At 36.5% G+C, this 26839-nt stretch overlaps 1 protein-coding gene across 2 annotated transcripts; it reads left to right on the plus strand.

Annotated features, from left to right (window-relative positions):
- Positions 1-223: 223 nt before the first annotated feature.
- Positions 224-26839, plus strand: srl (sarcalumenin). 2 transcript variants are annotated; one of them, XM_079869851.1, is made up of 7 exons: positions 224-377; positions 12362-12457; positions 14023-14118; positions 19250-19285; positions 23701-23817; positions 23917-24150; positions 25317-26839. In XM_079869851.1, exons 1-7 carry the CDS (start codon positions 320-322, stop codon positions 26126-26128), a joined length of 1449 nt encoding a protein of 482 aa, XP_079725977.1. In that variant the 5' UTR covers positions 224-319; the 3' UTR covers positions 26129-26839. The 2 variants fall into 2 exon arrangements, with proteins under 2 accessions (XP_079725977.1, XP_079725976.1); XM_079869850.1 differs by lacking the exon at positions 19250-19285 and having other exon boundaries at positions 275-377.

Raw genomic sequence — 26839 nt, forward strand, 5'->3', positions numbered from 1 at the left:
CTTAAATGACTTCTTTAGAAACATGGAATGCCGTGGCACAAATAGTGTTGTCTTGTTATACCTCTTGTACATCATTCCTTTTCAGTTGCCAAAATCAACACCAGCTGATGTACCCAAGCGCTGGTTTTGACGTCACCACCGTGACAGCTCTGCTAAAAGAGACAGTCAGCTGCTCTGGTGCGCCTTGTTCCGACACCTATGCTACCGGCCCCCTCCGTATAGTCCCGTCTGTAAGACCACCCTCTCGCTGGCGCCCTCTGACCTTCTCAGCCTGGTATATATAGCCAGACCGGCGACCAGAGGTCTCCTGGCAGCCAACATGAAGGTCTTAGTCTCGCTCTGCGTCTTTGTGCCCCTGCTGGCACTGGCCACAGCAGGTAAGAACATTATACTGTTTGCAATAGCTCAATAATATGGACCCGAGATTAAGTTTACTTGTCTGAGTCCCAATCCCCATCTAGTGATTTGAAACATTTAAGCTCGGTGTGCAAAGGAAAAACTCAAATGGAATCAGAGATGGAAAGTATTGCATGTTGGTGTGTCATTTCTAAATGGTTGGTAGAAACTATAAACCTCTTGAATGAGTTCCTAATGGTAAAACTCTGGACCAACGGAGCATGTCACCATCTGCTGAGCTATTTAAACCTGCAGCGTTCAATAATAACTATGGGCAAGGATGAGTTATTTTAAGACTAGGCATGTATGATTTGACAAAAAAGTCTGAATGCTAAACAAATTCAAATTTACGATTCCAGTTTAAGTTCATAGAAGCTCTTGAGTAGCTGATTGTGTCATAGTAGGAGAAAAGCATGGGGTTTATTCTCGTACGGTAGGCATTTTAGCCCATGCATTGTGTGTCAGCTGTTGTGAGGCATGGCACCAGCTGATGGAAAGAGCTAGAAGGCTTGTTCGACTTGAAGCGGCAACCGGCGTATGACATCAAAGTACCGTGAGAACGATTCAAACGCTTCATCAGCTCTCGATGTACTTTGATGGCGGTCTGCTTCGAGTCGAACGAGCCTAGAGTCTTAAATACTTCCTGTATTCCAACTTCTCTCATATTTATATGATGTCTGAAGTCTGAGGTGCTTATATTCACGACTTTGGTTTTATTGACTTGCCAACGTGAGGCGGCTAAATCCTCTAACCGCTCCATCCCAGAAGGTCTTGTCTTTTAACCCCAGGCTATAATAATCCAGCTACTCTAGCTCTGGATGTATTTTCCGAGGGCTCTGGCAGCCGTTTTACCCTTGTTCCGTCCTTGGGTCTCCTCTCAGGCCCGACGTGGGCCTTTCGTGGGCCCAGGCTGCCGTCAGGTGTCTAAGATTGGAAGTTGTCCTGTAACCGGAGACTGTCTACTATAGATTCCCCCATCGTCCTCTTCCTCTCTTCCCCTCCCCTTCCCTTCAGCGCTTGTCTTTGGATCCAGCGTGCAGCTGCTGTCACCCTGACACAATCGCAATTTATTTATTCCCAGCCACTGGCCATATAAGGACGTGCATTATCTCAGCAGGAGGAGCCGCGGCGATCTACGCCAGTCCCGCACCGTTATTGTGCTAGTTGCCTCAAATGGACAAAAATGTGGCTGATTAGGTGATTATCCTAGCATTGTGGAATGGTAAATCTTATTGATGAAAAAGAGTTTTTAATCTGATTATGGGCTGAATAAAATAAAGCTGAATTTTTGGAGAAATAAATCAAATAATTTTTACACTTTCGCTGGTGCAAATCGAAGTTTATCTGTGGAAACTTGAGTTTTGCATGAGAGCATTAAACTTGGTCATCATGCAGTCTTTTTTTAGTCAAAAAAGCAAGCAAGTTTTACCATGACCCATGCTGTGATACTGTTGTCTTTGACTGTTTGAATCCACTAACAGGCTTCATGAATTTGGTTCTGGTTCTAGGGTTTGCTTCAATCTTGATTGACAGGGGGTGTGGCTTAATTAGTCAAAACCTGATCTAGGTCCAGTTGCTTTGTATTAGGTCAAAGGTTTTACGACCTTATGACCTCGCATCTGTTCGCCTTCCTCTCCTTCTTCCTATTTAGCCACATCAAAATGTCTTATAGGAATGTTTCTTTGCTGGCATGGTGTTTGATTGCTGAAATAATTTATTTAAAAGTTCGAACTGGATTTGAATTGCTTGAATGAGCATAAAAGCACCTTTTTTGGTTCCCAAAAGAACCTTCCAGAGAACAGTTCTTGAACAGAATATTATAATAATCTAAAGAACCATTTGTTCAGTGGAAAGATTCCATTGATGTTAAAGGTTCTTAATGGAACCATCGATGCCAATAAAGAACCTTTATTTTTAAAAGTGAACCTTGAGTAATGAAGGAAGTCGTCTCCATTGACTACGCATTTGATATGGGTGCTGGATGCGAGTAAGGGCTCTCCCCACGTTTCAGCACTGTAGTACCGCAGGCATGTGGTGCCCCTGCTCTTTAGGGACTTCCCTCTGCTAGGGATTGTGGGATGGGCAGCCAAATGCTCATTCCATAAAAAGGCCAATGCGACGTGGCTTTACAGAAACGAGTCACGCTTTCAATCCCCTTTACCCCCTCGGTTCCATGTGATGTTCTTACTGCGTCCTATAACTCTGATACCCATGATTCCTCTGTGGAATTACCGCCCGGATATGATCCCGGTTCTTGGATAAAAAAATGTGTCGCCTCTGCCATTTTGTGTCACGCTATTAAAAGCTTTGCAGTAACAAGCTAAAAACAGCACACAGAAACTTTTGAAATATTTTCACTGTCAAATCTGAGTTTTGGTCTAGTAGATGTTAAAGGACACTCATTTTATGAATATCTTTTTTAACTGCTAATTCTGGAAGCTAAGAAACGCACGTCTGATTGACAGAAAAGGGCCTGTGAGACTCCGCCTCCTGGTTCTTTCTAAAGCATGACCCATTGTGGAGCTATTTCTGTCATCAAGTCAGACCAGAACCTTAGCACCTGTTGCTATTCATGTCTCAGTGATTTGCCATAGATAGATAGACAGATAGATAGACATGGACAGACAGACAGACAGACAGACAGACAGACAGACAGATAGATAGATAGATAGATAGATAGATAGATAGATAGATAGATAGATAGATAGATAGATAGATAGATAGATAGATAGATAGATAGATAGATAGATAGATAGATAGATAGACAGACAGACAGACAGACAGACAGACAGACAGACAGACAGACAGACAGATAGATAGATAGATAGATAGACATGGACAGATAGATAGATAGATAGATAGACAGACAGACAGACAGACAGACAGACAGACAGATAGATAGATAGATAGACATGGACAGACAGACAGATAGATAGATAGATAGATAGATAGATAGATAGATAGATAGATAGATAGATAGATAGATAGATAGATAGATAGATAGATAGATAGATAGACATGGACAGATAGATAGATAGATAGATAGACAGACAGACAGACAGACAGACAGACAGACAGACAGACAGACAGATAGATAGACATGGACAGACAGACAGATAGATAGATAGATAGATAGATAGATAGATAGATAGATAGATAGACAGACAGACAGACAGACAGACAGACAGACAGACAGATAGATAGATAGATAGATAGATAGATAGATAGATAGATAGATAGATAGATAGATAGATAGATAGATAGAGATAGATAGATAGATAGATAGATAGACATGGACAGATAGATAGATAGATAGACAGACAGACAGACAGACAGACAGACAGACAGACAGACAGACAGACAGACAGACAGATAGATAGATAGATAGATAGATAGATAGATAGATAGATAGATAGATAGATAGATAGATAGATAGATAGATAGACAGACAGACAGACAGACAGACAGACAGACAGACAGACAGACAGACAGACAGACAGACAGACAGACAGATAGATAGATAGATAGATAGATAGACAGACAGACAGATAGATAGATAGATAGATAGATAGATAGATTTTTACATTTATATATTGTTTACATGTATAACTCATTTCATGCAACATTTATTTGTAACATTACATATGTAAATGTATTAATATTAATATAGATTAATATTATATTAATATATTATTAGGGTATTCGTACAATGTACTGACATCTCATAATACCATGGTATTGCCATTTCATACCATCACTGTATTCTGGTGCTTTCTCCAGTTACAGCATTGAACGTTTGATTTTGTGAAGTTTAGCCGTGTGTGTAATGTAATACGTTTAATCCCACAGCGGCTTTTGTTCAGCTGGAAATCCCTCTGGCCCACAGTAAAGGTTGTGTACACCTCTCCCTAGCTGCCGGTAAATCCTTAGGGTTCAGACGGGCTCGAGGCTCACCTCCCTAATCATGTTCACATTAATTCAATTTACCTCCTGCATCTGCCAGGCAGAAGAACATGATCACGAGGAGGTTTCAGCATAATACACCAAGGGAAACATACCTAAGAGCCGCTGGAACTATAGCTACTAGATCTTATAGGTTGCTAGTTAGGAAAATGGAGTGTATTTTTGTGTTGATTGCTCTATACAATCACCTGCAGCTTTTGAAGGACCTCCATCTGTGTTTATGCTATAAACCGCCATCATAAACACTGAGAGAGATTTCCTAAACAGATCATTGTTTAGACACCTGTAAGGTTAGCCGATGATATTAAACCTCGTTTCCTCCCTAAACGTGAATGTGCGTATTTGACCAATAAGCCTCAGACTACAGTAGTCCGATGGCATTCCAGCAGGATGAGCTATAGCAACAGCTGTGTTTTTTCCAAAGCCTCTGTTGCTATGCGACAGGCTCATTGGATGTCCGTAGACCCATGACAGATGCTGCTGGTTTGCGTATTCGTCCTTCCAGTGTGTACAGGGTTAAATTAAAGCTAACCCCCATGGACTGACATTGTGCTTTCCTGAAGTGGATATTTTTGTAATTGTGCCGGGACTATATTAGGTGCTGGATCTGCTGTAGTGTGCGCACTGTGCAGCCCGACGGTCATTTTAACTCGTTGATAGCCTTTGAGGAGATATTTAAAGGGGACATGTCATGAAAATCTGACTTTTTCCATGTTTAAGTGCTATAATCGGGTCCCCGGTGCATCTAACAACCCAAAAAACGTGAAAATTGACAACCCCAGTAACTTTGGTAAGCATGTCAAAAAATAAGCCGATCAGATTTCGCTCCCCTTCTGATGTAGGAAGGGGATCTTATTATAATATTACCGCCCCTTAATCTGCATGTTTCCACCCACGGCACCACCATTTGGTTTGGCGAGCGACAACAGTGTAACCAGTTCGTCGGTTCGAGCAAAGCATGTAAACTGTTCTGTCTTTGCTGCACAGACGAGCACTGAACACTATTTGACCAAAAAATGTCACAGCTGTCTTATAAAGACCTCAGAGAACTGTGTCTACTTGTGTAAAAGTTAAACATGACGGTACATGCAAGTCAATGAGTGAATCAATGTAACTCAACAACAACTATAACTATAAAAGTATCCACTAACCATTCAGAAACATCCAGGTGCATTTCTGAGATTTTTGATGAGGGACACTATTCGCGTGTTTTGTTACTGCCAGAGTTTCCGAAGCTCGTGTAAAGGATCGGCTCTCTTCTGAATAGAGGCGGTGGGAGCAGCAGCTCATTTGCATTTAAAGGGACACACACAAAAACGCCCCGTTTATGCTCACACCCAAAAAGGGGCAAATTTGACAAGCTATAGGCCTAATAAATGATCAGTGGGATATTTTGAGCTGAAATTTCACAGACACATTTTAGGGTCACCATAGATTTATATTACATCTTGTGAAAAGGGGCATAATATGTCACCTTTAACAGTTTTGATGCTATGAGCTGTGTGGATATAAACTTTGCCCGCATGAAAATATTTTACAATGTCCTCCTCAGTACAAAGGTGGTCTTACAACTTCCTTAGGTGTCATGACCAGTAAGCTATATATATATTTGTTGACTGTATTTTACATTTCCTAACTGTATGTCATTAAATAATCTATAATATTTAGGCCTATATGTAGCTGCAAGATTAATAGTTAAAAAATTGCGATCTCGTTCCTAAATGACAATGATACAAATCTGTGTTTGCGCTGATTCACAGTCTTTTCAACATCACAACATGGTTATGTCTGTCACATATATTTAAATAATCACAAAAGTAACTGGGATGAAAGTTTATAGTTCAGATACACTGATGTCTACGGTAACAAATTAACGAGCAAATCTCCTTTTGAAAGTAACTTGACGCTTTAAATAAATAAAGATTGTATCGATTATATTGTTAGGCCAGTAGGTGGCGACTAGTGACTGTGTAAAATGTGTTTGTCATTGAATCATTCATTCAAGAGATTCATTCAAAAACGCTGATTCATTCAGTAACTAATATTAGCTTCATTTCCTGTCTCCTGAGATTCTAATAATTTTTTATACTAAATTATATATATATATAATGTAATTTATTGACTCACAGTTAGGAAATGTAAAGTATGTATTTATAAAGCTTGTAACTAGTTTTTACTGTAAAGTTTTGGCAACCACAGATATTTATTTATTTATTATATTTATTTATTTTCATCGGGCATAAACAGTAATTCATACCATTTTCTTCACCATTTTATTATTCTGTTTTCTTTTAACTTTTTCTTTGTTTGCCATTTATCTATTTTTCCTTTTCTTTTTTTCATATATGAACAGATTTTTACCATGGCATATTATCTGTTTTCCCTTTGAAATGACTGTAATATCTGCATTTATCTGTAATAATCAGGCGCCCCTCCAGACACACATACACACACTGTTCACAGTTCATCCATTTAAACGGCACACCTCTTCACGAACCTTCCTCTGTTTTAGCGGCATGCTGAGCTCAACATTACAGGGCTGTATTTTTAGCAGCTTGCCTTGGCCAGCGTCGGCTGAGCACTTGTGTGCTTTAACTAGCACGTTGTGTCATCACAACAGGCCTGAGAGCACCATCTGTTCCTCACTCTTTTCCAGCTCTGGCTGAAGCATTGGCTGGGAAAACGTGTCAAGTGCTTAGCTGGAGAATCTGACCGCGGCGAGGCATTGTAAAGTCTACAAAAGCTGGAATATATATATATAAAAGGTCATAAGAGAGCAGCTGTGGAAAATGTAAAATAACGTTGTTTTGTCTCTTGGAAAATTCATCTAATGCCATCTTCAAATAGTTGCTTTTACATTGTTTCTGGCTTCTGGTTTCTGGCCGGTCATTTATGTTTGTCAGCTTAGCCAAGCTTATATATATATATATATATATATATATATATATATAAATTTTATTCGGCAAAGATACATTGAATTGATCAGAAGTGAGAGTAAAGGCATTTATAATGTTACAAAAGATTTGTATTTCAAATAAATGCTGTTCTTTTGAACTTTCTATTCATCAAAGAATCCTGAAAAAAAATTATCATGGTTTGCACAAGAATATGAAGCAGCACAACAGTTTTTAACATTGTAATAATCAGAAATGTTTCTTGAGCATCAAATCGTCATATTAAAATGATTTCTGAAGGATCATGTGACACTGAAGACTAGAGTAACGATGCTGAAAATTCTGAAAATATTTCACAATATTAGTTTTTGCTGTATTTTTGATCAAATAAATGCAGCCTTGGTGAACAGAAGAGACCTTCAAAAATTAAGAACATTAAAAATGTGTATATATGTATGTGTGTGTGTGCAGTATATACATACTTTTATAGTTATATTCATTTCTTTATTATATAAATATTTTGCTTCTTCCTTGAAAATTGAAATTCCAATTGCAATTTGGTTCAATTCTATTCAAATTCGGTTATTTATATCAAACAGCGGTTTGACCAGCCTGAGATGAACTCTGGAGGTTTATCCTGGTAAGATGTAAGCAGATGCCGGGTCCTTCAGAAACCTGCTGCGCTCATCCACAGATGGTTTTTACGTTTGCTGCAGGTTGATTAAGCATATTACTTGGGCTGTCAGTTATTTCCGTCGAGAGCCAGAGAGGAAGGCTGATGCATGCCTAAGTCAGGTTCAAATAAGCAAATGAATGCCAGTGGACACCCGAGAACAAAATGAATACGCCGTTTATCTGTGCAGGCCAGTAGGGGGATTGTGGGAAGGGATGACAGATGAGGTGGACGGCAAGCAAACTGGACTTCTAGAGCTTTCCAGGCAAACTGCATAGTAACAAGTACTTCACATGAATCAAATTAGTTTGTGCTAAAGATTATGGGAGTTTCTGCAAATAGCTAAAGTTAACAAGTCAACTGTTTGGTGTCTTGCTTTAATTATGATGTAGTGAGAGTAATCTTGAATTTTGGTGATACACACCGTTCTAAAGTTTGCGGTCTGTATGGATTTATTTTCTTCTTCTTCTGTTTTTAGAAGTCTGCTCATCAAGCCTGCATTTATTTGATTCAAAATACAGTAAAACCAGTACAATTTTGAAATATTATTGCCATTTCTAATACCTGTTTTCTATGTGAATATATAGTAAAATGTAATTTATTCCTGTGATCAAAGCTGAATTTTCAGCATCATTACTCCAGTCTTCAGTGTCACATGATCCTTCAGAAATCATTCTGATATGATGATTTGAGGATCAATAAACATTTCTGATTATTATCAATGTTGAAAACAGTTGTGCTGCTTAATATTTTTGTGCAAACCTTTATTGTTCAGGATTCTTTGATAAATAGAAAGTTCAAAGAACTGCATTTATTTGAAATATAAATATTTTGTAACATTAATCAATTTAATGCGTCCTTGCTGAATAGAAGTATTAATTTAGCTAAAAAAAAAATCTTATTGACCCCAAACATTTAAAATTGTATATTATTCTGTTTCTTTACACCTTCTATAATGAAAAACTTAGCATATAATATGACTGGAACCAATGTTTGTTCAAAAGTATCTCCATAATTAACATTAAGAATGCATGTCTTTAGCCTATATGCACGCAGTCATTTAAAATACACTTTTGATATCAACTTAAACTCCAACTTCTAAACATATATGATAGGCTATATGATCAAATATGGTACTTCAAAAGATACCATAGTAGCCTACATCATGTGTGGTAGGATTTTTACGTACCACTAAATTGTCATGTGTTCTGTAGTAACCTGTGCAGAAAACAGTGTGAGTACTGCGATACAGTGTGTGCTCTGGGGTTCATAAGGGCAACTGGCCACTGCTGGTTATTTTTAGGATGAGGGGTCTGCTATCGGTCTTATCAACAGATAATCCAACCATTTGGTATCCATGTGTCCATCACTGAAGCTCCACTTGTTATGAAACCAGGGAATCCCCCATATACACCAACTCCCCCTGTTATGAAACCAAGGCTACGCTTGACCATTTATTTTTTGGTCTGAAACCCTCAAATAAGACTGATCTAAGTCAAACGATGCGTCTGGATTTTACATACATTTAGCGACCATTTAAGAAAAGTACGTTCTATATAGTATGAGTAGTAATAGTGTGTAGTTTTGAATGTAATCTAGACGTACTACATTCGCCATGTTGTCATTATCATGTGACCTACCAGTGTTACGTCGCTTCACAGCCATTCACAAATCCTCTCACGTGGCCTCATGGGATGGCTACATCGTATGCCAGAGATGTGCTGTGTGTTCGAAAACGCGCCCACCTTATTTTCGAACGCGGAAATAAATATGGGTCCAATTTCCGGTTTTTGTGCGGCACTTCCGTTTCCTCGCTTCCCTGGGCTAACTAACGATATCGGTCGCGAAGGATTATGCAGAGTTGACAGAAAAATGTTACACATGCCGTAGCAGATGAATACTAAAAGCCCCGCCTCACCCAGTTCGGGTACCGGACCTGGTTGAAAAACTCGTGCATCTAGCTGGCAGAGTGCCAAAACTTCGCCGGCGCCTTCAGCCCCGCCCTAAACACGGTCGAACCAACGCTGGACTAATATATCTATGGAGGTATTTTGTCATGTCAAATGTATTAATAATGCCATCTGAATGCAACCAAAGCTCAGGATAGCAATAAGTAGATTGCTATATTGTAAATCATACAAAATAAATGCCATGATCATTAGATTGTATACAGGGGTTACTAGAATGATTTTGTTTCTCCTTGGAGTTTTTATTCAGCATCATTACTCCAGTCTTCAGTGTCACATGATCCTTCAGAAATTCAGCCAATGAGAAGTGCCGTAAACTGAATCATGCAGTGTATCAAAAATGTATTACGATTTCCTCAAGAATATGAAGCTCAACTGTTTTCAACATTGATGATAATAAGAAATGTTTCTTGAGCAGCAAATCACTGTTTGATTTTCTATTCAGATTTGTTGCTCTAAAATAAGACTGATCAATGACTAAGCCAATGACTTTTACATTGTTACAAAAAAAAAAAAAAAACATTTCAAATAGCCTAAATGCTGCTCTTCTGTTCTTTCTATTCATCAAAAAATCAGCACAACTGTTTTCAACATTGATAAGTTACTTGAGCAGCAAATCATTGTTTAATTTCATACTCAGGTTTGATACTCTAAAATAAGACTGATCAAAGCCAAACTGTCAAAACCAAATTGAAATGTATTGTTAAACAGGAAATGTAATGGATGTTGTTGTGTTCTCCTCACCTCCTTCCTCCGAAAGAGATGTCGTGCTGCTGATATGAGAGGAACTTGTAATGAATGGCAGCGCTGCTAAATATAAACGTGGAGACATGGTGTCTTCCCATTAGGCTCCATTTATGTCTTCGCTCCTGATAACAGCAGCCTGGCAGGAACACCCTGAGGCATTGTGGGTAAATATCTATGAACAAGAGGGAAGATTGTAGCATGAATATCAATATTGTGACATTAATAGTACAGCAATGCCCTGATGAGAAGTGTGCGAGACGAACGCTGACAGCAAATAACCGCTACGATAATGAAAGCATATTCATTAACACAGGCAAAGTATTGCTGTTGCCTGTGTTAACTTGTGTTATGGATATTAATGAAAGCTCAGATTACGTGGTTTATTGAGATTGTGTGGTGCTATTTGCTTATGATTCTTTTTGTCTGAAGGAAAATAAGGGTATGTTTACATTACAACGATGTACTAAAAATGGAAAAGTTGCGGGGGGGTTTCACGTACAGACAACGTTGTCAAAACGGTCCCATTCGCATGGATCCGTGAACACGGCTGAAATGCCAGGCCAGTAGGTGGCGATATCACTTTGTAAAGAAACACTACGTGCCTATAGACTGAACACGTAATACACATGACGTCACCGTTTTCACAAATTCATGTTTTTGTAGTTTAACGGTATCGTTTTCAAAAACTTGCACTTTGAAACCTGTTTTCAAAAGTTTGTTTCCAGGCCCCCAAAACGCTGTTGTCGTGTAAACGAACGGCCAAAAAAAGTATAAACGGCGCATAAATTTTTTTCCGTTTTTAGTTGGAAAAGGTGTTGTGCAAATGGCCCCTAAAATGGGTGGAAAGTTTTCAACAGCAAATGTGTAAATAAATTTGTTTTTGAAACTGTAAATGAGAGCCATAACCAAGTAGTTTTAGCAAATAAATTAGTGCATTTATGGTTATATTTATTCTAAGACTAATTACTTTAATTCATCAATGAATCCTTAAAAAAACAAAGCATTTAGCAGCACAACTGTTTTCAACATTAAAAATAAATGTTTTTTGAGCACCAAATCATTTTATATTCAGATTTGAAACTCTGAAATAAGTCTGATCAAAGTCAAATACTTTTACATTGTTGCAAAAAATAAATAAATTCCAAATAAATGTTGTTCTTTTGAACATTCTATTCATCAAAGAATCCTAAAAATGTATACATTTCCACAATATGAAGCAGCAAAACTGTTTTTAATGTTAATAATAATAAGAAATGTCTCTTCAGGACCAAATCATTGTTTGATTTTATATTCAGATTTGATACTCTAAAATAAATTTGATGTTGTTACAAAAAATTAATTTTGTTTGTTTGAACATTCTATTCATCAAAGAATCCTGAAGAAAAAAAAGTCACTGTTTCCACAAAAATAATTGAAAGCATTGCTTTTACAATCTGAGGCAGCAATCACACTCTCATGGTCAAATTAACTTTTTACAAGGTGTTTTAAAGTCTGTAAAACTCTTTGTAAATCCAGCGGTACAGCCATCAGCTCACAAATAACAAATAGCTTGTCGATGCACCTTGGCTAAGATTAAAGAACGGTTTTATCACAGGACACTAATCGCAGAGACCTCAGGAAGATCTGCTGCAGTATATTATGCTCCGGTGTGGCTCGCCGGGAAAGATTTCCTCAGGCTTCAAATCAAGTTTTAACGTGTGTGTGTGTGTGTTTCTCTGCAGAGGAGGAAGCCGTTCTGGAATCCATCCTGAGAGACAGATCTCACATCGAGGAAACTCTGAGGCTCGCAACAGATGATAAAGCAGGAGATTATGCTGGTGAGGACATGATACGGCAACACATCGTTTTATTTCAGTTTACAGGCTTTCACAATATGTTGCCAGATGAATGTTGTCTTTAACATTGGGTTGAGCAACATTTCACACTAGCCTGCTGAAAGGAAAACAGCTTAACCACCTGGTTTAAACCAAGAATTTTCAAACTTTTCAATGCCAAGGACACGGAAATATGAGGATCTGCTTGCAAAACTCCCATTCCTAAAAAAAGAAATGCCAGCTAAATTTATACTGTAGAAGAAAAATATTAAGAGTGACATTATAAAGAAAACATATAAGCTGAAGCCATTTTAAAAATCTTAATTCTACCCATTATTATTTATATTAATTAGTAATGTTAGTGTCTAAACCTGAAAAGAAACTTTTTCAATTCAGTTCAGATTTATGTGTGTAGCACTTTTCACAATAAATACGATTTCTGAGTAAATATAAAACTGGAATGTTATCAAATTGGTAATATGCTAAATTTATTTATTTTTTTATTAATAAACAAAAATGCATTCATATTAATATAAAGGTAACATTATAAGTTAATGATAACATTTATAAATTAATAGAATATCCCTTTTTTTTCTTCTTTTTTTTGGACCACCAGTAATTTTACTGTTATCTAAAACAGTTTAAAGTTGTTTTTATTATTGGAAATAATGCTGAAATAAAAAATATAAATAAATATTAGTCGAAAAACTTGGGGAAAAAAACATAAACCAAAATTAGTAAAAATAACTGAAATTAAGTTTAAGTACTAAAACTAAACAAAATAATAATAAAATAAAGCATATATATATATATATATATATATATATATATATATATAAATTATATTTATATATATATATATATATATATATATATATATATATATATATATATATATATATATATATATATATATATATATATATTATATATATAATCTCATAACAAAGAAAAGTTCAATGAAAATTAAGACTAAAACTGAAAATAAAACCGTATTCAAAATATGAATAAATACGCTATAAATAATACTAAAATAACACTGTCTGGCATAGTTTGAAAACTGCTGGTTTAGTTTTGAAAACTAAAACTACAATACTGATGCTGTTTGAGGAGGCGACTTTTAAGTAACAATCAGATATTATAATTTGTTTTTACAATCACACCGGCATTTATCTGCCACAAAACAATAACCCTGCTAAAATAAAAGAGAAGACAGCTACCTCATGAGCAGCTTGTAGGTTACGAAGCATGAAAACTTGTTGAGTCATTGCTGCTTGTGAATTGAACTTGCCATAAACGAGTGCAACAATGGATTATTTAGTCCACGTGTCATATCAACTACCAGGAGAAAGTAGTTATCTAACTCAGCGGATCCGTTCCAAACTCAAGTACTACCTCAGAAAGGCACGTAGATGTTTCTAGGTTTGTTTACATTGCCGTCTCCTCTCATTTCCTCCTTTATCCACAACACCATCTGCAGTCTTTCCTCTCTCCGCTCTACCCGAGTGTCTTGAGCTGGACGTCGTACTCAGCTTTCGCTCTGTTTATTTTGTGTTTTCATCCTTCAGCTGCACTGCAGAGGCTGAGAAAGATCTACCACAGCTCCATCAGGCCCATGGAGCAGGCCTACAAGTACAATGAGCTGAGACAGCATGAGATCTCAGGTACCACCGCTCTCCTGTCTGTCTGCGTGTTTTTGTATTTGTATTGCATTTGAGTTGCATATAAAATCTCCATCCATTTGGATTACACAGTTTTAACATAAACATACATCAATTAAAACAGATTTATTTCTTAATCATGCTTGAGCCAAAGACTTTAGACATACAAAGATGGCACACTCATATTACTAATGAACAGTGTTGGGGAAAGTTACTTTTAAAGTCCTCCTGTAGTCAATCATTTTATCCTTTAAAACTCATCTTTGATCATAAAAAAAATTACATATTTAAACGTTTAATTTTCTCGAAAAAAATGTCTTAAAATAGTTTGAATGTGACTCTACAGCCTCGACTCATTTAGTATACGTGGTTATATTAATATGCAAATGAGCCCCACCTCCACTCACTCACTCCAGCTCAGAGATCCACTTGTTAACGATCACATGTTGATCTGATTGGTTACAAGGTAGTTTGTGACGTCAGAAACCGTGTTTTTGAGACTGTCTTTGATTCACTGCAGTTTTAAGGAGAAAATACTCAGCAATGGTGTCGACTTATGAATTTACACATGGTTTGTCTTAAAGCATATTAAAAACACCACATAGAAGTATAAACTACTTTAAAAACTTGATTTTCACCACAGGGGGATTTTAAAAGTAATGCATTACATTATTGCGTTACTCCCTTAAAAAATGTACTAATTGTGTTATGTTAATTCTGGGCTTGCTTGTTTGTTTTTAATAACAAAAAAAGTTAGATTTTTGACAAATGTAAAGGCATTTTCATACAAAAAGAAACAAATAATAAGCCTCATGCTAAAGGAAATGCAAACTAACGCTGTAGAGGTCAATAAATGGGAAAACAAAGTAAAACTTATGTTACTTATTTGAAAAAGTAACTCGGATATTTTCTTGTAAAATTAAAAGTAATGCCTTACTTTACTTGTTACTTGAAAAAGTAATCTTTGATTGAACTTTGAACTTCTTGACTTTTAGCAGTATTTTATAACATCAGACTATAAAAATATGGCAATGTGGTAAAATATCCAGAATAATGAGTGACAAGATGTAGACGTTTAGATTTAATATTTTTATTTAATTTTCCCTGACTAAATTAGGCCCTTTTTAGACCTTAAATTTTACTTAATATTAAGTGTCAGAGTAATTTATTTATTTATTTGTTAATTTATTTTATTATTATTTGTATTTATTTTTTATTGATTTATTTTTACTATTTATTTAAAAAATATATATTGCATATAATATTTCCATTTATTTGGATTACGCAGTTTTAACAAACAAACTAATGAACGTTTTTCTCATTCATATGTAAATGAAACGGAAGATTTCTACACTCAAATTTTTTTTTAAAATAAATCACAGCATAGTTTTATTATTAACTATTTGCTTATATTTGGTTAAAATATGTCTACCTGCAGAACAAGCAATATTCCATATGTTAAAATATATGCAATTGAAAGAAATTGGATTTATTGATGATATGATAAATATATAAACCTGGTATTGTGTATTTAAAACTTTCAGTTTATCACGAATATTACAGAAATCTATGTGTTTCTTACCCATTTCATTTATGTATGATTATGTATCATTAATCACATTCAATTTAAAAGTTTGTTTTTGATAAAACTGTGTGATCTAAATGGATGAACATTTTATATACAATTCAGATGCATACATGTAATGTACATTTATATACATTAGCACTATATAAATGTTGATTGGTTCTTCATCGCCATTATATCATTCTCCATCATCCAAACCAAACCACTGAGCATTCATCATCATATTCATAAGGAAGAACCCAGGGGTTGCAAATAAGAATGTCTTTAAATGCTGATGCAATAATTGATCAGTAGCTTTGAATTACCTGTCCTAAACTCACCACCAGAGGCGCTATTTGCGTTCTTGGCCCTGTAATTGTCGCTTGCAGTTACTGTATATTTAAACATAATTTCTCTGTGATCAGCAAATGTGGTTCTTTCATATGAGTATTTCATTTCACTCACAAAGCTCCAGATACATCAGAGCTGGTCAATAAAATACCACTATGAACAAAAGCTCCAATACGCTGTATTATTCAGGCCAGGCCAGTAGATGGCGATGTCACTTGCGAAAGAAACACTTACGCGCCTTTGTACGCACTACACATTGTTGCACTTTACACGGAGACGATAAAGTGACGTTAACACGACACCATTTTCAACTAAAAACGTACAACTTTTTATGCGTTTTGGCCGTTCTTTTACACAACAACAGCGTTTTGGAGGCCTGAAACTGCAAACTTTTGAAAACAGGTTTCAAAGGGCAAGTTTTTGAACAGATACCGTTATCGCTATCGTAAAACTACAAAAAAAGTACAAACTGACATTGTGGGTTGTTTTGACAACATTTTCGCCTGTATGCAAAAAAAAAAAAAAAGCAAAGGAAAAACTTTTTTTTTTTAGTAGCCTACATTGTCATGTAGCCTTGAACTTTGAAAAACGTTTTCAAATGTTTGTATTTTCAGGCCCCCGTTGTCATGTAAAAACAGTTTTCTGGTTTTAGTTGAAAACAGTGTTGTGTAAACGGCCCCTTGGTTAACAACAATGACCCTGCGCTGGACACGAGGCGTTGCCGTATCCGAGTATCGTGGCGTCTTTGAGCCGACACACGTGTGGTTCGTCATTCCACAGCTGTAGAGCTGGTGCACATCCAGACGCGGTCGAGGGGGGCCGGAGACACTGGGAGAAGGAAAGAGAGAGAGAGAGAGAGAGTTAAAATAGAAAACACAAGGCTTTCTTATTACTGCTTGAGGAACGAAGGCTCCATCTGAAAGCAATCATGAGTTTCTCAACAGTCCTGGCTTTATATAAGACCTTCATGTGCTCGAGTCCTCACAAGTCTGTACAAATGTCTCATGAAATACACATGAAATATCCACTGTGCAGTTTTCTCTGTTTCTAATTATTTATACAGCGATAGCTTATAAAGAGGAGGCTCTGCAGGCATAAATAGTTTTTGGATGATTGAACTTTTGACTTGTTGACTTTCAGCAGTCTTTCAGAACTTCAAACTTTAAAAATATGCCAATATAAATGCTGAATAATAAGTGACAATATTTATAGACATTTAGATTTTAAATGTATAATTTTCACCAAATAAATTAGGCCGTTTTTAGACCGTTAATTTTGGATTTTGCTTAGTATTACTATTAATTTTCTGAGCATTTTTTGTATTCTTTTTTTAATTTTTTATTACAATAAACATCTTTTTGTTGTTGTTGGTAGTGATTACATTAAAACAAATCCAACAGTGACATATTCATAATTTTCCTATGTATGCACATGTAATAAATGTATAAATTATGCATAATTAGCATTTTTAAACATTTAAAGGCTAAAGACACAATACAAAAACATTATTTCGTGTACTATTTTGTGTAGCCTGTGAAGTTTAATTTTGTTAATAGGAAACAAAAACTTTTAGTCTATTGACCTGAAGATACACTAAAAGTAGTTTGAGATTGAAATGGAAGATTTCAGATCAACAGCGTCCAGTTCTGATAGTAAAGTTTGGGTGGGTGGGTCGTGTCCTCTGTCTGAAGGGTGCCGAGTGAGTGTCCTGCTAACCCCCGACTGAACACTGGGATCCAGCTTGCCCCCTTGTGGTTCAGCATGGTATTTAACCCACACACTCACCACAATAATGCAAGACTGACTCTTACACTTGTGAGGAAGGAGAAACAAGCTATCCAAATATCATCTGCGGGTCAGCGTGATCAAAGACTGCTGGTGGGGATCAGAGAAAGATAAAGCATCACATCACATGAACACTAGTGCAATAGGGGTACAAACTACATGCTGTCATGCAGGAGGATTCTGGGTACAATCATGTTGTTGTTGTTGTTTCCCACCCGAAAATTTGACAACACAACAATAAATGACTGTGGTAATTGCAAAAAATGTAAGAAATCATATATTTAAATAATTTAGGCTTTTAGAGATTGCACTGTTATAAATAATACATTAGGAAAGTGTTTTTTTATTTATTTTTACAGACAGAAATCTTGCAGTTTTACTTGAATTTATATTTTACGTTGATTTATCTTGTAAAAAAAAAAAATTGGGTCGAATCTTCTGCAGAAACTATGCAGGCGACATATCCACAAAATCAAAATCCTGCACACCACAAAATCAAACAAATAAAAATTATAGCCTATATTTAGATCAATTCAGTGTTTTTTTTGTTGTTTTTTTTTTTTTGCTTTGTGACATTATTCTATGATGAATAATTGTCATTACTGTTATGCAAAAAACTACTGTAAAACAGTAATAAAATATATTTTTTCACAAATAAATGCTGCCTTGTATAAATACTTTACCTTTCCAATAAAATCTTAGTATATATTATTATTGTAATTTGTTATATGTAATTTGTCACATAATTTTGATTTTTGCACTACAATAATAAATGCAAAATATTACTTTTTACATGTAATTTTAGGGTGAAATATGAACTCAACATGTTCTTGACAGGTTCCTTGATAATATATATATTTTTTTTTTTTATTATTATTTTTATATATATATATATATATACAATTTTAATAATATATATTATTTTGTAAATTTTATCTTTATTTACTTTATTTAACTTGTGTACTTAATTTTATTCGTTCATTTATAAGATTCACCCATTTATATATTATATTTTTATATAGCTTTTGTCTTGTACACACAATATAATAAATTTTTTTTTTTTTTATTTAGAAAGGTTTTGTGAAATTCACCAATTTATGTATATATATATATATCTTGTTCTACACAAAAATAATATATAATATTCATTCATTCATAAGAATAGAATTTGTGTTCAGTAGCAGGACGGTCTCTTCTAGAGATCATTGTATCTGGACGCTCATCAAACCTCACCCACACAAATCTCAGCTCATCACATGCTTCACAAGGAAAAGTGTCTCTCTCTCTGTCCTCCTCCTTAACCTCTTTCTGTGACCCCTTCACACCCTCTCTCTTTCTATTTCTCCTCGTCCTCTGCCTGCACTTTTCCTCACACTTGTCATTTTCATCCCTGTCTCTTCCTGTCCTCCCCCGACATCACCCGTCACTAAACAGCGTATCCTGGACGCACACTGGGGGACTCTGCCACAGGTGGGTAACGGGGCGCTTCACTGCATGGCACCGCCTGCATCGTCTCTGATCATCTGCCCAATTACCAGCAGCTCTCAATCAGCACTAATTACTGAGTCCACATTCAGCCACTGTTCACAGCACACTTTCATAGAGCTTTTTTTTTTCTTTATGAGAATATAAATTAGTCTTTCAAATCATCCAAAGGCACATGCCAAAAGTTCAACCAGCAGATTTGGGTGAAAGTCTATAGATTTGGTTCAGCTATTTTTCTTCATCCGACTAATCAAACTGTCTAACTGAATTAATTCTGAACACTAATCGAAGTCTTTGTTCATGAGGATTTTATGAGAATAATTTTATCATCCTTATTCCTGTTATCAAAATATAGCGACGTGGGTTGCACATGTTTTTATTTTATAACATCGTTCTGTGGATTGGTGTGTGCAGGAAACTGTGTTTGAGAAATTAATCTTGATGTATCTGTTACAGATGTACAAAAGTTTGGTGTCAGTAAGACAATTTTTTGAAAGAAATTATTTTATTCAGCAAGGGCATATTAAATTGATAATAAAAAAGTGACAGTAAAGACATAATGTTACAAAAGATTATTTAGATTTAAAATAAATGCTGTTCTTTTGAAATCCCTATTCATCAAAAAATCCTGAAAAATTGCACAAAAATCTTGTTTTCAACATTGATAATCAGAAATGTTTCTTGTTGCTGAAAGTTGCTGATCACAAAAACACATGTTCTGTATCCTATTTAAATGTTCATTTTCATTTGCATATTTAAAGATAACTGATTTGCATAATTTGAGCATTTAAATAGGTGAAGTCATAAACAAATGCTTTTGTGTATTTTTCATCAAAAATGTTTTAAATTACTCGATTAAGCAGCACAACTGTTTTCAACACTTATAATAATCAGAAATGTTTCTTGAGCATCAAATCATGTTATGATTTCTGAAGGATCATGTGACACTGAAGACTGGAGGAATGATGCTGAAAATTCAGCTTTGATCACAAGAATACATTACGTTTTAACATAATATATTACAATAGAAAACAGTTATTTTAAATTGTACTATTTCACAATATTACTGTTCTTACTGTAAAATAAATGCAGCCTTAGAGAGCAGAAGAGACTTCCTTCAAAAACATTAAAACATCTTACTGACCTCAAAACTTTTGAACAGTAGAGATGGCTGCATCTGAAATCACATAATTTATTGAGTAGGTACTTATTTTGAATAAGTAATTACTTAACGAGCACTACATATGAGTGTGTGTAATATGAATGTAATCCGGACGTACTACATTCGCCATGTTGTCATTATCATGTGACCTACCAGCATCAGTTGCGTCGCTTCACTGCCATTCACAAATCCTCTCCCGTGGCCTCATGGGACAGTATGTGTCCATTGCATGTGAACTTCAGAATCCTGCTGGAAGTAGTAGGTCATCCAGGTACTTTTCCCTACTCTTTTATGAGTACTTTGAATTCAGACGCTTTTTATGTCACATACTGTTTTTCACCTAGGGAAGCATGTGATTTCGGATGCAGCCAATGTCTAATCTGACGCTATTAAAAATGAGCCAGTGATGTTTAATGTTGTATTGTTGTGTGGGTATGAATCAGCCGACAAAACACTGAAATTATACAAATTACCGGACAGAAATGCCACAAAACAGGTTGTGCAAATTAGACAAGCCCTAAAGACAGTTCATAGCCTACTGAACAGCCTGTACTTCTGAAATTGCATCAGATTAAATATATAGCATCTACTCTGACTAAAGTTATCATATCAGTGTTGGCTGACTACAACAAAGATCACTGTAAAAAGTGAGCAGTTGACTTAAGTTAAAAAAATAAATAAATGTAAACCTGTTGCCTTAAAATTATTAAGTATATAAACTTCATGTTAAGTAATGTGGAATTGTCAAGTTCACATAAATTATTTTATAAACGGGTTACAACATTTTAGGTAAATGAACTGAACACTTTTTACAGTAAACCTACACTCTTAAAATGAAAAGTTCTTTAAGGGTTTTCGCAGCCATTCCATAGAAGAACCATTTTTGGTTCCCCAAAGAACCTTTCGGTGATCAGTTCTAAAAAGAACCAATTTTTCTTAATGTGAAGAACATTTTAACAAGCCTTTTGAGCTTTATGGATGTTAAAGGTTAATCAATTCCGATAAAGAGTCTTTATTTATAAGAGTGTGGAGTGTGAAGGTTTGATGCTGGCTCTCAGGATTTGTTTAGTATGACTGGACTCATACATCCTCGACCTCTACACTGTGTAGTGCTGAGGGGCCTTGAGTGATTGTGTTTGCACTGTTCTGGAGCACTTCAGAGAAATGACATGTTCTGCAGTTAATCAAGATGAAATTAGTTTCTCTTCCCAAAGAACTCTCATTCTGTCCTCACTAAAAGTGTCAAACGGCCTTCATTCCTTCATCTGAGCTCATTCTTTAGACATTTTCTAATGAAAACAGATGAAAGTGATGGGGAAAAAAGTTCCTGAGCATCACATTCAGCTCAGATTTCATTCGAGCATGTTTATTTATTTGTATGATTATACATGGCTGTTGGATTCATAATGCTGACACTGACAGTGACATTTCATTTTACAGATCACATTTGAGGTTAATTTCCTATTGATTTTAGTAAATATTTTGTTAAGAACTATTAAAGTTTCTGATCACAAAAACACGTTCTGTATCCTATTTAAATGTGATGTTCATTTTCATTTGCATATTTAAAGATAACTGATTTGCATAATCCGATCATTTAAATAGGTGAAGTCATAAACAAATGCTTTTGTGTATTTTTCATCAAAAATGAAATTGCACTCACATGCAAGTTTTAAATTACTTGATTAAGCAGCACAACTGTTTTCAACATTAATAATAATCAGAAATGTTTCTTGAGCAGCAAATCATCATATTAGAATGATTTCTGAAGGATCATGTGACACTGACAACTGGAGTAATGATGCTGAAAATTCAGGAATAAATTACATTTTCAAATATATTACAATAGAAAACAGTCATTTAACAAATAAATGCAGCCGAAGAAATATTTTGAAGAAACTTTCAAAAATATTAACAAATCTTATTGAACCCAAACTTTTGAATGGCAGTGTAAAAACGTTAGACTTAAGTCAGATGGCATGTTTAATTTGATGCTAATGAAAATGAGCCAGTGAGGGAGAGAAGTACAATCTGTCTAATGTGTTATTGACTGAAGATGGAAGGAGCAACTGTGATTATCTTAGAAATTCAAGTACATTATATTATATAAGTTCATTCATTTTAAAGCTTTCTAGATAACTAGTAGGAAGGTTTTTGATTAAAGGTACAGGGTTCAACAAAAACACTCCCACATAAAGGTTTGGCATGGGTTTAGAGAATGCACACATGCATCCACACAACAATTTAAAGACTTATTGTGGGTCCTTAATGATTTTGATTCACTTGCACTGAACAATGCTGCATGGCGCATTCATCAGTCTTAACGCTTGCTGTTTCTGCTGCACACAATAAACAATTTCCACGAATGTGCACCCAAGTGTGATGGTACTTTACTTTCTGAGGTCTAAAGTCAAAGAGAAACATCCAAAATAATAAAAACCCAATTACCAAGGGTTTTGGTAGGGATCATTTTAAAGGGATAAAATAACCTTTTCACCCAAAAATGAAAATGTTGTCATCATTTACTTACCCTCAAGTTGTTCCAAACCTGTATGAATTTCTGTCTTCTGCTGAACACAAAAGGAAGATATTTTTTGAAGAATGTCGATAACCAAACAATGGGCTCTATTGACTTCCATAGTATGGAAAAAAAAAAAACTATTATGGAAGTCAATGGGGTTCATCAACTGTTTGGATACTGACATCCTTCAAAAATATCTTCTTTTGTGTTTAGAAGATAGAAACTCATACAGATTTGGAACAACATGAGGGTGAGTAAATGATGACAACATTTTCATTTTTGGGAGAACTATCCCTTTAGGAATCAGGAACGAGCACCAGTAAAGAAACCCTCACAAAATGATGGAGACAAAGTTTTCAATAATGACTAATTAATAATTTCATAGGTAAATTTGCTATACACTCTTAAGAAATAAATGTTCTAAAAGTGGGTTTTCACAACGATACTGTAGAAAAGGCACTTTGTTTCCCCAAAGATCCGTTCAGTAAAATCTAAAGAAACTTTTTCCACTATTAAGAACCTTTTGTGCAATGGAAAGATTCCATAGAAGGTTCTTCATGGAATCATCAACGCCAATAAATAACCTTTATTTTTAAGAGTGTATGCATATTATGATTTATTTTTGTGTTCATTCGTGATTTGAATTGTGATTCTTGCTCTTGGTCTCATATTTTTTTCTTTAAACTCCATTATTCTCCAACTCTCTTTCTCAAACAGATGGAGAAATCACCTCCAAACCCATGGTGCTTTTCCTTGGACCCTGGAGTGTGGGCAAGTCCTCCATGATCAACTATCTGTTGGGTCTTCTGGATACCCCATACCAGCTTTACACGGGTAAGCTGCTGTCTGTGCTGCTTGTCAAGTGGTTTTCATTGGTTTACTGTTTGATTACAAATTTACATCATCAACTCACATCTTCTTGTGTTGTTCCAGGTGCTGAACCCACTACCTCAGAGTTTACCGTCATCATGCACGGCGAGAAGATCCGCACCGTGGAGGGCATCGTCATGGCTGCCGACAGCTCTCGCTCCTTCTCCCCGCTGGAGAAGTTTGGCCAGAACTTTTTGGAGAAGCTGGTTGGCATCGAGATGCCCCACAAGCTCCTGGAGAGGGTCACCTTCGTGGACACACCGGGAATCATCGAGAACCGCAAGCAGCAGGAGAGAGGTACGAGTCTTCTCCAGCACCTCCACTGATTCCTGTTATTTCAGGGTTCCTGCAGGTCCTAAACTCAAATGTAAGGTCATCAAAATTCTTACATATATTAATTAAATGGTTTAAGAAAGGTCTTAATTAACATGTCTTAAATTTGGGGATGGGAAAAACGGGAATCGCGATACGACTTAATGTGATCATTAAACTTTAAAAGGCTTTGATTTAATTCAATACATGTGAGCGTTGTAAGTTTCAAGTTATAGGCTACATCAAAGAACATTGCACATATATGCTAAGCGATTGCTATAATTTACTGTTGATGAATCATGATGGTGTTTATATTGTAATACTGTATGTTGTAGGTGGTTGTAAGAGTGCTTAAACAGACATTTTAAATTCAAAATAAGTCCTGGTGTATTTCAGGCTTGTTTATCCACCTTATTTTACAAAGCGGAAGTAAGCTATTTTCTGTGAACGTGCCAGACAAAGAACATTATTTAACACATTCAGTGTATAGATCTGACTGTTTTTGGCACAATAACCTCTTTAATGTCTTTCTTTAAACATTATTATGATATGAACAAAATCTAATGTCGGTCGACCTCTAATTCCTACGGAGCCCCTAAAGGGAAAAAAAAATGAGATGGGACATGGGAGAAAAAAAAAAATTTTCGGCAATGCTTTTGCGTTCTCTTGTAAATGTTTTGCGTTACCCCGAGAAACTTTGCGTTCCCTCGCAAAGAACACAAACGATTTAGCGAGGGAAAGCAAAGGTTTTGAGAGAGAACGCAAAACAATTGCAAAAAAACGCAAAGTTTCTCAGGGAACGCAATCAATCACGCATCATTTGCGAGAGAAAGCAAAAGCATTGACTTATTACTTTCCCTCCAATCTCATTTTTTTTTCTGGCACCATGTCCCCTTTAGGGGCTCCGTAAATGTGTATGTATTGATATATCAGTATATGTATAAAAATAGAAATTAAACACATCTAGAGTATTTTAAACTCGCATTTTCTGTTTGCCTGATAAGCAGTATTAAGTCCTCGGTTTTTTTTTTTTTACAGGTCTTAAAAACCTGTACAAATTTAGTTTTTAAAAACCCTATAGATACCCAGAATTTAGCATTTTAATTTATGATTCGTAATTAACTTTTCAAAATTTCTTCCCTCACTTCAAGGTTACCCATTCAACGACGTGTGCCAGTGGTTTATTGATCGCGCAGACCTCATTTTCGTGGTTTTCGATCCCACCAAGCTAGATGTTGGTCTCGAATTGGAGATGCTCTTCCGGCAGCTGAAAGGTCGGGAGTCCCAGATCCGTATCATCCTCAATAAGGCCGACAGCTTGGTGACCCAGGACCTCATGCGTGTCTACGGCGCTCTGTTCTGGAGTCTGGCGCCCCTCATTAACGTGACCGAACCCCCGCGTGTCTACGTCAGCTCTTTCTGGCCCTACGACTACGCCCCGGACACCAGCCGTGAGCTCTTCAAACGCGAGGAAGTATCCTTGCTGGAAGACCTGAACCAGGTGATCGAGAACCGTCTGGAGAACAAAATCGCCTTCATCCGCCAGCACGGCATCCGCGTTCGCATTCACGCTCTCCTGGTGGACCGCTATGTGCAGACCTTCAAGGAAAAGATGAGCTTCTTCAGCGATCCCGAGCTGGTCTTCAAAGAGATTGTGGACGATCCTGACAAGTTCTACATTTTCAAGTCCATCCTGGCCAAAACCAATGTCAGCAAGTTCGACCTGCCCAACCGAGACGCTTACCGCGACTTCTTTGGGATCAACTCGGTGAGCAGCTTCAAGCAGCTGTCCGCCCAGTGCTCTTACATGGGCGGTTGCCTGTTGGAGAAAATCGAGCGTGCCATCACCAACGAACTGCCCGCCCTGCTCGGCAGCATCAACTCCGGCAAGAACCCGACCCTGTCCTCCTGTGAGGCCACCGGCTGTGGGGAAAAGCCCAAGAACCGCTACCGGCGAAACTGAGAGAAGAAAACCAGGCGGGAGGGAGACCGAGGAGGAGGACGAGAGAAGGAAAGGAGGGACGTGGAGCGAACAAACCGTGGAGGAGCAGTGGAGCTAATCCTGTTCCTGCCACGGGTCCGTTTCGAGTCAATGGAGACGGATCTCACAGGACTTTTTTTTTTTTGCGTAAAGAGGTTGTGTGTGGGGGCGTTTGAGGGCAGGGGACTCTGGGATTGGGTGGAGGGGAGGGTCTTGTGAAGTCTTGAGGCGGAGATTCTTGTGAATGTGAGGAGAGCGCGCCAAAATAGCTCTCCTCTCTTTCCGCACTACTTTTATAAACTGTCTGCAGTTTTGGAGGGAAAATGTGTACTCATGGAAAAAAAATGGCTGACACACTTAAAAAATGTAAAAAATAGCAAAAATAAAATAACCTGAGACTGAAAATGGGTATCAGCTGCCTTGAATGTGAACCACAAAGCAACAGTGATGCAACAAGAAAATTGATGAATATACAGTCAGTTCCCTGGTCGTGCATTTTTCCAGTGTCTTTTGGGTTGATTTGTTCACCTTTATAGGTTAGTGACTATGGATGATTATTTCTCTCTCCTGAGATATTGATAAGCTACTAGCATTTTTACATTGCATGTTATGAGACAGAGGGGTTTGGTTTCTCTCACATTTCCACTTATCCACTTTGTATACCACAATAAAAAACAATCTATTTCCACAACA

The sequence above is a fragment of the Squalius cephalus genome (genome assembly GCF_949319135.1).
Source record: "Squalius cephalus genome assembly, chromosome: 1".
In the NCBI taxonomy this organism is placed as follows: Eukaryota; Metazoa; Chordata; class Actinopteri; order Cypriniformes; family Leuciscidae; genus Squalius; species Squalius cephalus.